The following is a 15,425-nucleotide window of genomic DNA, read 5'->3' on the forward strand; positions in this document are numbered from 1 at the left end:
CAAGGGTCATCCACAGCAGTGGTCTTGGCTGAGCAGGACAAAGAAGATACCTTCCATGGTGCATATGTGTATTTCTAGAGTCCTTTAGAAAAGGGGCCATCCAACTGAGAGATAAAGGTCACATCAACAAAGCCACCTCTAGAAATGTTGGGTTACAGTAGTAGCTTGACGAACATGAACTGTTTCCAGAAACAGAAGTCTCACTGTTCTGTGCCCCTAATAAGGGGACATTTTCCTACCACAGCACTGTCACTTTTATGGACTTCACATAGTTATGTCTGAGGCATGAGACTGCTTTCCATGAATACATTATTTCCTCTCTCTGTCCCCATCTCCATTTTGTTGGGAGAAAAAGGACACTGATCACCAGATAAAATCACAGGTAGAAAAAACTTAGTGTGGCCTTCAGAGTAAGATGGATGAACACAAGGGTGAAGTTTCTCAAAGAGATTCTATAAACTTTAGATATCTCAGAAGTACCCAAAAGAGCTGCTCACCACCTCACTAGACACCAGACATGAAAGAATACCCTCGAAGGCAGGGAGTGTGCGTGGAAGGGGCAGGACAGAAGGGAAGCAACATGTGCTTGACTGAGCAAGACCCACCTGGGAGGCCTATGATAAATCCACTGACACTAGGAGCCCCTGAGAGTGGACACAACACTGGGTGAAACCAGGTTCTTGGGGAAGCACATGTTTCTTGGAGAGCTGCTCCTTATGAAAAGACCACAATCACCTGGCACTGACAAGCTTGCACTAGAAGGGTGTTCCTGCCTAAGGACAATGCATCCAAGTACACAATGTCTCTCCCGGGTGAATATCAAAGAATCCCCCAGCAGATGGCAGCAGGTCATGGAGATCAATGACAACGATGGCTGTCTCCAGCGAGAGCAAGACCATAGCTCCTCTCTTCCTCACAGGCACTGCTCCCTCTCCGCCCCCTCAGCCAGCCCTGCCTCCTCATCTCCACCGCAGCACCATTCCTAAGGGTCGGTCTCTCTCAAAAACACCTGCCTCTTTCTGATGGGCACCATTCTAGGAAGCACTAAATGAAAACCACGCAAGGAGACAATAATGGTTTTTTAATCACTAGAGCTCCAACAACGGAATTACTGCCAAGCCCAGGCTGCCAGCTGCAGCCCCGCCAGGAGGCTCGGACAAAGATAGGGTACTGATGAATAGGTCTTCCAGCTGAACCCGGAGACTCCTTCATTACAGTCACCTCCTGCTAGTGACCAGACCAAGGAGGTGCAGGAAAGTACCAGCCACTGGATCTCATCTGCAGTGTCCACCAATCCAACTGCTCTATTCAGGACCAAGGCCTGCTACCTCCACTCAGTTCTCCCAGAGGCACTTGACAGATTCCTGGGGAGTGAATCATGATTGACAAAAAGATGATAAAAAGCACAAGGGCACTTTTTGTGTAGGCTAAAAAAAAAAAAAAAAGCCAGACATGGCCAACATATTTAGGAAACCTGTTTCTATCATTCTTCTTATACTTAAAAACTCCATCTAATTCATCAGTGCTAGCCAGAGGCCTGGGGACAGACCTAACCATCTGGATACTTTCTCCATGCCCACTTCAACTTCCCCTCTTCTTGTCCTTATTCTTTCTCCCAGTCACAGTACAAGCTGCCCCTGCTGGACCCAGGGATCCAAGAAGTGGGTTGTCTGGGGAAGCAGGCCACTCAGAGTATCTGATTGCAACCCTATGCTCAATGCCAGACCCCAGCAAGTCCACATCTGTGGCTTCCATTACTTTGCAGTTGCTTGGAACACACTGAGAATGGGGCCAGCTCCAGAAGGAAAAAGGGCAATGCTGTTCATAGGAATTCTGGCTTTCTAGGATGGGCTGTCCCCATTTTAGTTGGTGGTTCCTAAACATATCAGGTGCATTAAAACTATAAGGGGCACTAGCCCTGACTTGGTAATTCAGAACTGCTGAGGAACATGCCCCAGAATCAAAGTGCGCTCCCCACTCACTTTTATTTTTTTAAGCAAGTGCCATAGGTAATTCTAACACTCTGCCATGCAAAAAGAAACCATGAGACACAGCTTGTGATCTCTAGAGAACAGAAAATTGGGAAGTTGCTAGAAGGAGTTGCCAGAGGTAAAGTAGTAGCCCTAAGCATGCAGGGTACCTTTGAGGCTATACCAAGTAGCAAAACTATAGTAGTCAGGAGTTTTGCTCAATCAGCAATCAATCATATTGCTCCCTAGAAAGCAAAGTGAGCAAGTGGAAGGAGGAACCTAACAAGGGCCCAAAAGAGGAGGAACCCAGATCCATGCTGAGGTTCAACTCAAGGGAAGAACTCTCCACCATCACAGCCAGCTGGTAGAAGGCATTTGGCAGGGATGCTACCGGAGGCATTCACACAAAGAACGAAATGATCTGCATGGGTGCTTCTGGCCTGAGAGTCTCTGTGACCTAGAGCCATACCTGGCAAGCAGTGTTCCGGGTAGCCCTGCTGTGCTGGGAAAGCACTGTATCCCTCAGGTGTGCGGAAAACCCAAATGTGGAGCCAGGAGAGGTGAGGAGCCCTAAAAGTTACCTGGGGATGCCACATTAATTCAAAGAAGTAGACCATCTTATGTGTGTTGGAGACAGAGTCAGGAACAATGTAATATCCCTGATCTCAAGGATTTCATGGCCTTGTGAGGGAAACACCTTACACTGGCCTCAGGACCATGCAGACAAGAGTACAGAGTTGGCCATCAACTGCACTCAGCATAAGACACCTATGGCCACAGTCCTTCTTCATGCTCAGAGAGACATCCACCTACAACTTACAAACAGTTGTAAAGTCATGTATTATGGGCATTTAATACTCCTCAAGAAATGGGAAAAAACTATGTTATATGCATTGATGAATGTGTCAAAATGAACCCTACTATTATGTATAACTAATACACCAAAATTTCTAAAATTTTTTAAAGGATACAGGTAAAAATAAATGGCAGAAATGAAAATTACTATAGTAGTAGAAAAAATAAAAGGCAAAAATGATTCTTTTTGTTCAACTTTATAAACTAAACGGCTTTAAGTCAGAATGTGAGATTAATCCATGATCATTATAAACTGAATTAAAATTACCCATAAGAAGATTATCACCAATTATCACTACTTTCAAGAAAATGAGCTAGACCCAGGGAATGTAAGATGCAACCACCACAGAGAGAGTAAAACCCCACCAGCAGAGCTAACAAGATGTCAGCCAACCCTTCTCTCCCAAACAAAATGTCACATTCCAATTCTGACAAGCTGGGACATTAGGGAAACCTCGTACCAGTCAAAGCACATGCACACATGCAGCTTCCCCACCCCCAGCTGCAAATAAAATGTCTTGTCTGTTTTCTGCCCCAGTTTTCTCTGTGATCAGACAGGCTTGTGGCTTTTCCTGCAATCAGCAGCCCAGTTAATGTAAGAGACAATTTGAAACTCCTTCTCTGAATACAAGTCTCTCCGTTGCAGAATTCTACCCCCCTAGTTCAATGTTTTTCCAGACTCTGTACTCCCAGAAATACCCAGCAAGCAGGGCAGGAGGGATCCTGGAAACTTCTGACTACAGCCCACCTCCAGTTTGATACCTACCTCCTTACTGCATAACAAGACAGCAGGATGACAGAAGAATAAGGAAAGCAAGCAGTGTAGGACTGCAAAGGTGCCAAGCTGCTCCTCACAGCTAGGCTTCTAGGATGGCAGGATTTGGTGCTCTAGGCTGAGTGTGGGAGGAGGAATTGGACCTGAGCTTGATCAAGTGCCATTTACTTCTTGCTTAGGATACCAGTGTCCTAGGCACTTGTTGGAGGACAGAGTCATTTCCCTACCTCTGTGGGGTCCCCTTTACTAGGAACAGGATAAAACCTCCCTAGAATGAGGCAGGTTTTCCCAAGGAACCAGGCACTAGCTCTACAAATTACTTTAGTCCCTGGCTCCCTGGAAGAAGCTTCTTTGTGACCTGGCCTGGCTCAGCCCAGCCTTCAATGTGCCAGATCCTAAACACACTATCATCCCTATAGCCATATGCTGTCCCTTCCAACTCTCCTCAGTCTTTGGCCACCACCTTGCATCTGGATTCCCTCACAGGTTACTTCCACAACACTGGAGTCCACTCAGTCCACGGGCACTACCAAGGCACTTCTGTGGGGCTTAAAAATGATCAGCAATACTCATCTTCTATAAGATCCTCCACTCACATGTGCCAAGAAAGGCCAGGATAATCCAGAAACTACCTATGCCTCTAAACTGGATGTCTGTCCAGGGTAAATGCTCTTTTGAGTCAGCACAGCCCCATGTCTCCCTGATGCATGTGAGAATGAGATGTGTATGTACATGTCTCCAGGAGATTCTATGGGTGACACCTGGCACAAGTTTGTGTGTGTGTGTGTGTGTGTATGTGTGTTGATGTTGGGATGCAAAATAACCTGGGAAGCCCTGAAACCCCCACAGGAGCTGAGATTGGAGGCCAACAACAATTCTCAAGAGAAATCCTGAATTCTCAAGCCAGTGACAGGTGCCTGTTTGAAGAAAGGTCTGCTTTTAACAAGCCTCAGGCAGTTTCAGCTGGTTTCTATTTGGGACACTGGACACTCATAGAAGAGAGCTGTCAGAATTACTCTCTGTTAGTGACTGGAATCCAGGCTCTTTTCCTAGAGCACTGGGTTATAATGTTGGTCCTGAGGGTCTGGTCCTATCACCTAAAGGCAGGTGCACCTGGACTGGCAATAAAAAGTGGGCCTTAGCAGTCCAGCACCCTTTTTACACTCCTGCCTCTCCAGGAAGCCTAGAGACAGCCCCGTAGTCCATGGCAACCAAGGAGCCAATGGGTAGACAAGGATCTGGTGCTACCATGGCAATGAGCTCCTTTCCCTGGTAATAGAATGAAATAGAGAGGATGGGGAAAGCCTGAAACTGTGTGAGGATTTCAGATTAACCCCCAACCCTCTCACAAGAAGAAAAGCCAGGACATCCTTGGGTCAGATCACAGTGTCTGGGAACAGAGGGAGGTTGGCTTCCCTAAGTGTACCTGGGTTCTTTAGTGCTTTTGTGCATTTGAGGGCAGTTCTATGTATTGTGAGCTGGTGTGCACCCAGGTATCATCCTTTTAACAAGTCCCTGAAACATGGTAATACTTGTGAGGGGTAATAAATGTCAGGTATTCTCCAGATACAGGATGTGTACACACAGATAGGTAGGCATGCACCTGTGTGAGCCCCAAAATTGGTGTCTGTAGAGATATACAGGTGCATGTGCATATGAACCCCATGTGGTTTGGGTTCAGAATAGCTGTCTTCACAAATTCATGCTTTGAGTATATAAAATCAACCAGCAGGGAAATTTCTGGCTCAAAGCGAGGACGTCCTGTAGGTGCAAACATAGATGTATGGGTCTGTGCATGCAAGCTATACAGGCGTGTGACCCGGGTGCCAGGCCTAGGAGGGGGCTCACAGCAGTCTGCGTTCCTTCCCCTGGCGGCCACATGGTGCTGCTGGACCCAACAAGGCCACGGGCCCCTTCCAGCATCCAGGGCCGATTAGGGAGTGAAGAAGGGTAGGTGGGCTCCGGCAAAGTTGGGGTATAGTAAAGACTCGTGCCTCCAGCTCGCGTCCCCAGTGTTGGAAAGGATGCGGAGAGTATAGGTGTCCTGAGAGCTGCCCAGTGCCCCCAGCCGGCCCCACGTCCCGAGTTCAAGTGGTGGACGACCCTGCCCCACGCCCTCAGCGTTGGAGGGTGGTGGGCCTGCCCGCGCCGCGAGTTGAAAAGAAGGGGGGCCGGCGCCCGCATACCTGTAGGGAATCCAGTCGGAATGCGGCTTGGAAGTCATGTCTCTCGGGGGCGGGGCGGCGGCTGCGGCTCTGGAAGCCGGGACCAGCTGGGGCCGACGCAGGGGCCCTACTCAGCTCCTGGGCCGCCTCGGGCCGCATCCTCCCAGGCCGGGGCGCTGGGCCCCGCCGAGGCCCGCGCTGCACGCCAGGGCCCCAGCCGCGGGCTTTGCGAGCGGCTGTCTGCGCGTAGCGGTGGGCAAAGCGGCGGGAGTGCGCCGGGCCGCAGCAGGCTCACGGGCGGGAGCTGGCGGGAGCGCGCGTGGAGGCGGGAGAGGCCGCCCTCAACGCTGGGCACCCCCTCTAGCGCCCAGGGCCCTAGCACTGCGTGGCAGCCGCGGCCGCCCCGCCTCCCTGGCCCCGCCCTGGAGGAGACCCCACCCCCAGGCCCGCTCTCGGCCCCTTCCCTGAAATCGCAGGGATCAGAGCTCGCGTACCGCGCCGGCGCCCATCTAGGGCTAATAAAGGCTCTGCCAGCATCAGGTCGGTCTCCAGGCCTCCGAGCCTTAGTTTCTTTCTCTATGATGCGGGAGGATTCGAAAACCTACATATCTCCACTAAGGGATGAGAAACCGTTGCTCAGATTGGGCGGGGGCAGGGGGTAAGGGAGGGGGACGCCGGTAGAGCAAAGAGAGGTCCTGAGAACCTCCAGGTGGAGCACACAGGCAGGCGAGCTTTCTCCACATCAAGAATGTCTCACATTGCCCACCTGGGGAGCCAAAGCCAAAGAAGGTGTTTCCTCAAGCAGGGCTACCTAACGTCTAAGCTGCAGCAGTCAAGGTCTATTGCACTGCCAGCTCTTACAAAGTGATAGTATTTAATCAGCACAGTACCCTTGAGAGGTAAATATTTTACCCATTTCCCAGAGAATAAAGTCCCAAGATTGTTAAAATACCTAAGGACACGAAGCTAGGAAGTGATGGAGCTGAAACTGAACCAGCATCTCTGCCCTCCAAAAACCTTTCTATGGGCCAGTTTATGGGAGGAAAAACTTCTCAGCAAAGATCCTCTTAACGTCTGAGTGCTGATGTGGTCCAGGTTGTGATAGGACCCTTTTAATACTAGACAGGGCATTTCTAAGGAAGACAGGGTGGTGGAAGCAGGGAGGAGAGGCCAGGCACCCAGCAACACAGTAGGCTGAGGGGCCTGCCAGGGGCCTGGGGATAGGGAGCAGGGGGTCTAGGGAAGGGTTTGTAGAGGAACACAGTCCCTGCACAACATTCTAGTGTCCTCATGTTCACCCTGGATTCAGCAACCAACCATGCCAGAAGAGTATCCGTGGGGGATCCTCTGGTGCTATCATGACCGGGTAGAAAACAGTGTGGGAACTGCCAGCAGGCCTGAGGGAGGGGTCTCATCCCCTGCCCTGGGGCCAAGCCAGCATCCCCACCCCAGGACTCCCCAAGCTTCTCAGCCTTGCCTTGTCTGGCCCATTAACTATCAAACACAATAATCAACATATTTGGACGTTTGCTGAGCATCAGGAACTGAAGCTGTTCTAGGTGCTATTTGCATACTACAGCTTGTTTAATCCTCACAATCACCCTAAGAGCTAGGTACTATTATCATCTCCCTTTTAGAGTGGAGGAAACTGAGGCACAAAGAAATCAAGGATCTTGCACAAAGTCCCATAGCTGGTCAATGGTGAAGCTAGCATTCACATGCAAGGAGTCTGGGTCCACAGCCCTTACTTTCAGCTTCTTCCTGCATATCAGACCACAAAGTGCACATGCACACACCCTGAGCCTCCTCTCCAGGCTTTGGAGCATAGGACTGGTCTGATCTATCTCTGTCTGGCACAGCAGTGACATTATTTAAACACTGTTATTTCTGATTATTTATTAGCCTCAAGAGCCATGACTGTCACTGCAGACAGAACAGACAAAATAAACCACGTGGGCGTAGGGTGCAGTGCAGAAAGCAGGGCCATTGCCTTGCCTCTGTTTTCACCCAGTCTCCCTGGAAAGGCAGCAGAAAGGATTAGGCCCTGCCTTGGAGGCCAAAGCACAGCAGTAAAACCCCTCCCTGGAAGCCTCTGTTCTTCAGGACAGAGCCATGCCTAAAAGAAAGAAGACAGTTGCTTTGATCCCTGGAGACCCTTTTCTCCAGGCCAATCCTCCCAAAGCAGCTGTCAGCAGCTACCTCTTCAGAGATGATTACAGCCTAGAAGACTTTCTCTTCAAGAATTTGAGTCTGTTTTCACCCCTTTATTCCCAAATTATCTGACACCTTAAAGCAATCAGAATTAAGTTGGAAGGTCTCAGGAGCCTGGAATAATTGAATCTATTAAATAGACACTTTAGGCTGTCCTAAGGGAGCAAAATCTGGAGGTAGAAAGAGGTGCAGAAATAAGACAGTTCTCCATGTCCCTTCGTGCAGAGGCTGTATGTACACACACAGGATGTGAGGGAACAATGGGTCTGTGTGCTGGTAAATGCATATATATGTGCACACATGTGCAAGAAGGCCTATGTGTATGTACATGGGATGTTAGAGAGCGAGGGGGACTATATGCTTATATGATAAGAGTATATATGAATGTGTATGAGAGATGGTCCTGCAACTGGAACAGGTCTGAACATGAACATTTGTTGAACATGTGTTGATATATGTGGGGGGAGGTGTGCATACTCTAAGAGTGTGTGTGCACACTCAACTCAAATTTTTTCTCACTCACATGGCTTCCCTAGTTGACATTTTAAGTTTATGTCCTTGACTTTATCAAAAAGGTCCAGAGGGCTAGGGATATAGCTCAGTTGGTAGAGTGCTTCCCTTGCATGCACTAGGTTCTGGGTTCAATCCCTACCACCAAAAAGTTCCAGAAAGTCATATGAAAATTATTATATTAGGCTATAGTTAAACATTGCATTTTTTACAACTGAGCTATATGGTGACCTTGAAGAAGATGTCCAAACTTTTCAAAATAAGCCCCAGGAACAAGGTCATCTCTGCTAGAACACTACCACACAGCTATCCCAACACACCTCCCTTACCACCTGTCCAAATCTTGCAAGAATGAGATATTTGTAATGATTTAAAATTTTCCCATTGCATTTTAGGCATCTGCAGACATGGCAATCCTTTGGGAGGGAGAATGAAGGAGACCCTATCATCTGTCACCTGAATTTGAGGACACCAATGCCAACTCACATCAACAAGACCAGTTCCCCCAGGGAGGGTGATGAGCATTTGGAACCTTGTCACTTTCATGTGTAGGCTTACATCTTATATCCCTAAGGTAACATTTTTATTGAGTGTGGAAACAAAGGGATATGAATAATAAATATATCTATTCAGATTTGGCCCCACATGGTAGTTTGGCATTGTAGCCTTGAAGACTGAGGAAGGCAATTCAAATCAAAATGAACTAAACTATACGGGACTCAAAGGCCAATGCAGGGCTGAGGTAGCTTTGGCAGAGGTCAGGTGCAGGACTGCTCTCAAGGAGCTTTCAGTCTGGCAATGGAGACAGGGAGAAATAGCAACCATATCAGCATCAAGGTGTTGATGTTATAATATAGGTGTACACATATGGAGGGGCAGTCAGTGGTACTGGAAGAAGTTAGGTCACATTAGGAGAAGGCTTGCCTATAAATAGAAAAGGTTAACAGTTGAGTTGGGCCTTGAAGAATGAGTAGGCTTTTCATAGGCTGACAACAAAGGATGGGGAAAACTTAACAGTCACCAAGATTCTATGATTGGCCATGTACTGTGCTCATTCCAAAGCAGGACATGAACAAAGTCATGAGGACATGAGAGTGCATGATCGATGTACCTGAAAACCAGGGTGGAACCAGTTTGGTGCCATTTGGGTGAGTGGTTTGGTGTGGCAGTAAGTGGACCTACAACGTTAAATTAGAGCCAGATCATCTGTCACCCTGCATCCCAAGCTGGATTTTATCTTATAGTCAATGAGGAATCACTATAGGGTTTTAAGTTAAGAATCAAGTGCCCAGATGTAAGCTTTAGAAAGACAGAATTAGGAGTAGGGTGAGAGGAGACAAGGCTAGTGGTACTGGAAATCGCTAGATGGCTACTGGGAAACGTGGGGTAGGAGGGATGAAAAAGCAGGGGTAGGAACAGAATGTCTCTCTGTTGGGAATTGGATAAGTCCACAATTCTATGTTTAGAGGATGGCTCACTAAGCAGCCTTTGCTGGGAATTTTGAATGAAGTAGATTTAAGAGACTGAATGCCCTTTTGAGCACCAGGACCCAGATGAGCAGGCCCTAAACCAAAGTCCAATATCTTTTCAAAGTTGTTAGGTAGATATCAGGGTAAGACAGTAGTGTGTCAGTGGCTAGACGGTGCCCTCTGTGATCCCTACTTAAATAACTACAGCATATACAAAGACCATTGTAAATGATTAAAATGAGATAAATAGGCACTTGGCTATCTTTGAAAAAATATAAGTAACCATCAGTAGAAAACAATATGCCTGTTTTCCAAATCGCTGCTGAATATAATAGCAAATAATCTCCACATACACACTCAAAAACATAGTGTTCAGGAAACACGAGACTCATAAAGTATAAAACAAAGTAATGGGAATAAAACCAAATATAATGGTTATGAAATGAATATAAATAGAGAGCCCCTGAGCTTGGATCATACATAACCATCATTTGTTAAGTGTGTACTCTTTGCCAGGCACTCCTCTGTGTATTTCATAAAAACAAATTTGGGCAACAGCATGATGAAATGGAACTCTTCCAGTCTGGGTTGCAGTTGAAGCCCTGAGTTAATAGATATCAGATTCCAAAGTGAAGTAGGAGACACCCAGCAGGACTTAGAAAAGCCTGGGTCTGTGCCTCTCTTCCGAGAGGCTGAAAAGAAGGTTTTTGGAAGTTTAGGAGGAATTTTAGGAATTGTCTTTGGGGTCCAATGATCCTTAATAAAATAGGAGATGCAAATATTGCCTTCATGTCAAATCTACAGAGTGAGGCTTTACAGAGACTCCTAAGTGAGCTTAATTTGTGGCTCTGGTGGGCTTGGGCCACAGTGGATGAGCATCTGATTCACACCTGACAAATCCAAAGAGCTTGCTGCCCTAATGGCAGAGAGGTACTGCTGACTCAGGATCTGAGCTCCCAGGTTGGCAGGCCAAATGATACAAGAATGGTTCCTGTGGGTCCCAGCATGAGAATCAGAGGTAACTGGCTTAGATTCAGGCCAAGAGGACTCCCTAGAGGGAGGAAGTGACACCGGAGGAAGAGGCAAGCAAACGACCCAACCCCAGCAAAAGGAATGAGAAAAGCAGCTATGGAGAGAGAGTATCACCCACATCAAAGGAGGTAGAGGAAGAAATTCCACAAAAGCACCCTAATTAGACAGAAGGTCAGAGGATGTATAGCATCTCATTGGAAAGAGTCACTGAAGAACTTGCTTTGCCCCTCCTGGCTTCCCCCTCCTTCCTCCCTCCATTTTGGGCCCTCAAAAGGGTCAGTCAGTAATTTGCAAGCTAGACCTTCTCCCCACAAGCAGCTTCCCTAAAGCAGACTGTGGGGTAAGAAGAGTTGGTGTGATTCTGAAGTTTCAAGAATTTTTAAAAATTAAATAGTACAGGTAAATGACTAATAGAATGACTTTTGGAAACCAAATATGGCCAGAAAAGTTTGGGGATTTACCCTGATTATAATCTAATTTTAGGGGGAAAAGAGCCCTATAAAAATAAATTGAGAGATGGTGAGAGACAATAAAGTTTGCTTTATGATGATATCTCATGGGTCATGCCTGTTCAGCTTAATTGCACATGGCTCTTCTTACTTAACCCTTACCACTGTACTATGAGGCAGGTACTATTATTATCCCCATTTTACAGATAAACAACCAAAAGGGTGTACATAAACTGCTCAAAGTCATATAGATAGTAAGTGATAGAGTTCGAGTTCAAACTCAGGCAGTGGAGAATTCTACAGGTTTTCTCTACCATCCTGTAGAGAAAATCAAATGGTAAGAGCCTTAGTTCTTGATTCATTAATTCCTATTCCAGAAATCTAGCCAAAGGAAATACACAATGAAGTAAAAAATTGAAATAGAGAGATATTCGTCAAAGTTTTGTTTCTAATAGGGGAAATTAGCAGGAGTGGGGACAAACAAAATGTCTATCAATTGGAACATGGTTAAGTTCACAGGATGAATCACTAAGCATCCTTTATGGGGGATTTTGAATGGCAGAGCAACAGTTTTATGATACTATTTTATGGGATACGATTGTAGAGAAGTGTCATGTGCTATTAAAAAGCTCTACAAGCTGGCAATGTGATTGGTCTCACAAAAAGTCACTTAGTGTGAGGGAGATACAATCTAGCGTTATCAGTTATGCCACCCTAGGGACCACATCCTCCATTCCCTGCGGTCCCTTCTTTCAGGGGCTCAGAGCTCCTCTTTACTCTAGCTTTTGGCTCCTGAGATTTCCTAGTGACCCCTAAATAGCACAGACAACATCCCTAGATGATAAACACATACTGTTGGTACACAATGAATTTGATAAATCAATAAAAATTTTAAAGCCACATGTTGAAGTATCCTTGGTCATCTAATGTATTATAACATATTACCAAGTGACACCTACGTGGCCATATTCTAATGCATGTGGACGTGAGAAACATACAATTTTTAGCTTGGATATTATTTTGCAGGGGAGGGAAGTCAGGAAGGATGCTGGATCTTGATACTGCTCTTCACTCACTCTACCCTTCACCATTTGGGGGCTTTTGCTGAGTGTTCCTGCATAGGGAAACACAGTGTCCCTGACCTGGGGCGCTTTCTGTTCCTAGCCAAGACCTTCTGCCGGCTTCTCCCCACCCACGACCAAGTCCAGCTCTTCCAGGAGCAAAGACTGGTGTTTTAAATAGCAAGAGGGCTTCAGAGGCTGAGGCCCAGGCCCCTTTGCTCAGTCTCCAGGAGGGTTTGTTTTACTGGCATTATTGGATTTGCAGATAAGCAAAAAGGAATTAAGCTGATCAGGAAGAGAGGGAGAGAGCTCCCATTTGTTCATAATGCAGGATTTATCTAGCAGAGCTCTCTCCTTTGTCAAACAGAGAGCCATTTCTTTTACATCCTCTAGCAAAGGACATTTTATTTTGTAACCTTTCAGAAAAGCCTGTGAGTTTGTTTTTGACCTGTTTTCCCCCTTCATCTAAGAAAACCAAGGTTATTTAAAATGTGAAATGCATTTTAAACAATCCTTCTCTGAATTCTCAAACTAATCTCTCTAGCTAGAGGAATCAGCTCCTGAAATACAATTTAAACTATTCACAAAGTTTATTACCAACAATATACCATCTTTCTGTTCCATGACCCTTTCCTGTAGCAGCTGCTAATTCATACACATTAGTCTCTAAACAGAGGCCTGAACTGTAGAGCTATAGGATTATAGTCAAGCTCCAAGCACCTGTCTCCAGGCACCTGGAGGAGGTGGCAGTTTTTACCTCTCTGGCAGTTTTTCCATCTCTGAAATGGTGATAGAAGTTCCAAGACCTATAGAGACAGAGGGTTTAGAGGAAAGAACACCAGTCTCAGGCTCCAGTCTTGGCTCTGTCACTAATTGCTATGTGACCTTGAGTAAGTCCCCTTTCTAAGCCTCATGAAAATCAGGACGATTTCTAAGACTCTTCAATATTAGCTTTCTCAGATATTTTGACTCTACAGCAGGACTGTTAGGAGATGAAAAAAATCATTGTAGTTTGGCTCAATTCTGTAATAAGGATAGGATTCTTTCATCTTACAGAAGAAATGCACAGAAGTGTAGACAGGTAAGACCTAGGAGAGCTGAATTCTTGTCCCCTTTGGGCTGCTAATTCACTGGGGGATGAGGGACCACTCTCCTTGGCTTGCCTCAGTTTTCTTATCCATTAAAAGGAGACTGTGCACGCCTTACCTGTTACACAGGGTGTGTGAGGCTGAACCGAGAGAAGGAACGTGAGCCTGTGAATGCTGTCAAAAGTCCAGAGCACAATAGACATGGGACAACATATAGTAATTAGAGCTCCCACTCACTGAGCCCTCATGTAGGACCAGCACTATATTAAGCACTTACTTATATTACCTCACGGATTGCTCACAGCCACCTGAGGAGCTATTATATAGAAAGACATAGCACTGCGTATGGTCACAGCACAAGGATTTACTCAGCTTCAAGGGAAGCCTGGGCCACAGTGTTTCCAGGCACCTGGAGGAGGTGATGCACGGCTGGCGGCTGGATGGGGCAGGAGCCACTTCTGCCTTGCCCACCTCCTTCTACTCTTTCCTTGGCTCCTGGTCCTCATCAGAGTCCACCTTCCCTCCAGGTCCTTGTGTCTGCTCTGCAGTCACCATGCTCCTTTCTGTCACAGAACCTGCCCCTTCCTTGTCCTGTCACTCCCCAATTCTGACCTAGACATCTGGAGCCAGCTGGCCCTGTACAAGCCCTCACATTTGTCAGGACTTCTGCTGTCTCCATGGAGACTGGCGAGCTCAGTCAGGTCTCAGAATGGACTTCAAAGTTCTGTATCCCCTATGGGAAGGGTCCTTGGAGGCACTATGTGTTCCTCTAGCTCAGACTATGCTTAGACTCCGGACCACTGCTCCAGCCACTCCTCAGGTCTCTATATTGTGTCCCAGCTCATCATACTTGCATCTCAGCCTGCCTGGTTTCCATTTTCCATTTTTTCTGGATTAATTCAAACTATCTATAAATGTGTCCCATCTCACCCTCTTGGCTCTAACAGACTTTGGGATCCTCCATTGGCCCTCACAGGCAATAAAACATTTGTTGATGTCATTAGCTGGTGTCCACACATGCTCTTAAGATAACTGTTAATATCTCTGTGTCAGGAAACCTAAGGTCTAAGTCCCTGGCCTCTATGACCATAGACACGTCCTTCCTCAATTTTCTTGGCCACAGTGTATCAAGCTATAAGATAAGGGAATTGGATTAGATAATTTCTAAGGTTTCCAGTGTCACTACAGTTCCATTATAAGGGCCCCATCTGATGATCTACATTAAAACGATATATACTTCTCCCCCTACCAACTACCCTGGGAGAGAAGAGGAAGGGGTGCTTAGACCCAAGAAAAGACCAGATGGACAGAGACCTGCCCCTCACCCCACCACACACCCAGAAAACAGGTGGGAGGTGCATGATGCAATCCAGAATGTGGGCCTTCCTCCCCCTCCATGGAGAAGGATAAAGGATAAGCACTTGTGAATAACACAACAGAAAAGTGAGCACACAGGTCACACAAGAACTCTGAATAGCCAATGAGTATGTGGAAACATTGTTTTGATATCTCCTCTCGCTTCCTTTCCTCCAATACACAATCCATCACCAGTTTCTGAGGATGTTAAGTCCTGCTCACCATCTCCAGTGCCACCATCCTTGTCTATGATAATCTGGTGCATCGGGGTGGGCTTTGGAGCCAGAACTGCTAGGTTCAAGCCAAGCTCTGCCATGAGCTACTTTGGCGTGTCCTGGAGACTTACTAGTTAATATATGGAAACCACTTGTAACAGGCTGTGTGAGTTAGCTGTAGTTACATAATGATCTGCACCCCCTTTCCTCTGGGCCCCCTGCAGTCTGTTCTCACATGGCAGAGTGATCTTTTCAGAATGCAAATCTGT

The 15,425-nt window shown here is 46.7% G+C and overlaps 1 protein-coding gene across 3 annotated transcripts in view; it reads right to left on the minus strand.

Moving 5' to 3' along the window:
• The window catches only part of Tub (TUB bipartite transcription factor), a 79,392-nt gene that overhangs the window by 17,862 nt on the left and 46,105 nt on the right, over positions 1-15,425 (minus strand). The window contains exon 1 of one of the 3 annotated variants that reach the window (XM_046438067.2): positions 5,787-6,027. The exons of the other annotated variants lie outside the window; for them this stretch is intronic. Within the exon in view, the coding sequence (XP_046294023.1) occupies positions 5,787-5,824 (38 nt within the window). The 5' untranslated portion in view covers positions 5,825-6,027. Of the gene's footprint in view, positions 1-5,786; positions 6,028-15,425 lie in introns of those variants that run through there. 3 annotated transcript variants of the gene reach the window in all.

Source organism: Marmota monax, unplaced genomic scaffold (assembly GCF_021218885.2).
Source record: "Marmota monax isolate L192 unplaced genomic scaffold, Marmota_monax_Labrador192_F-V1.1 WCK01_AAM20220418_F8-fsc00061, whole genome shotgun sequence".
Lineage (NCBI taxonomy): Eukaryota > Metazoa > Chordata > Mammalia > Rodentia > Sciuridae > Marmota > Marmota monax.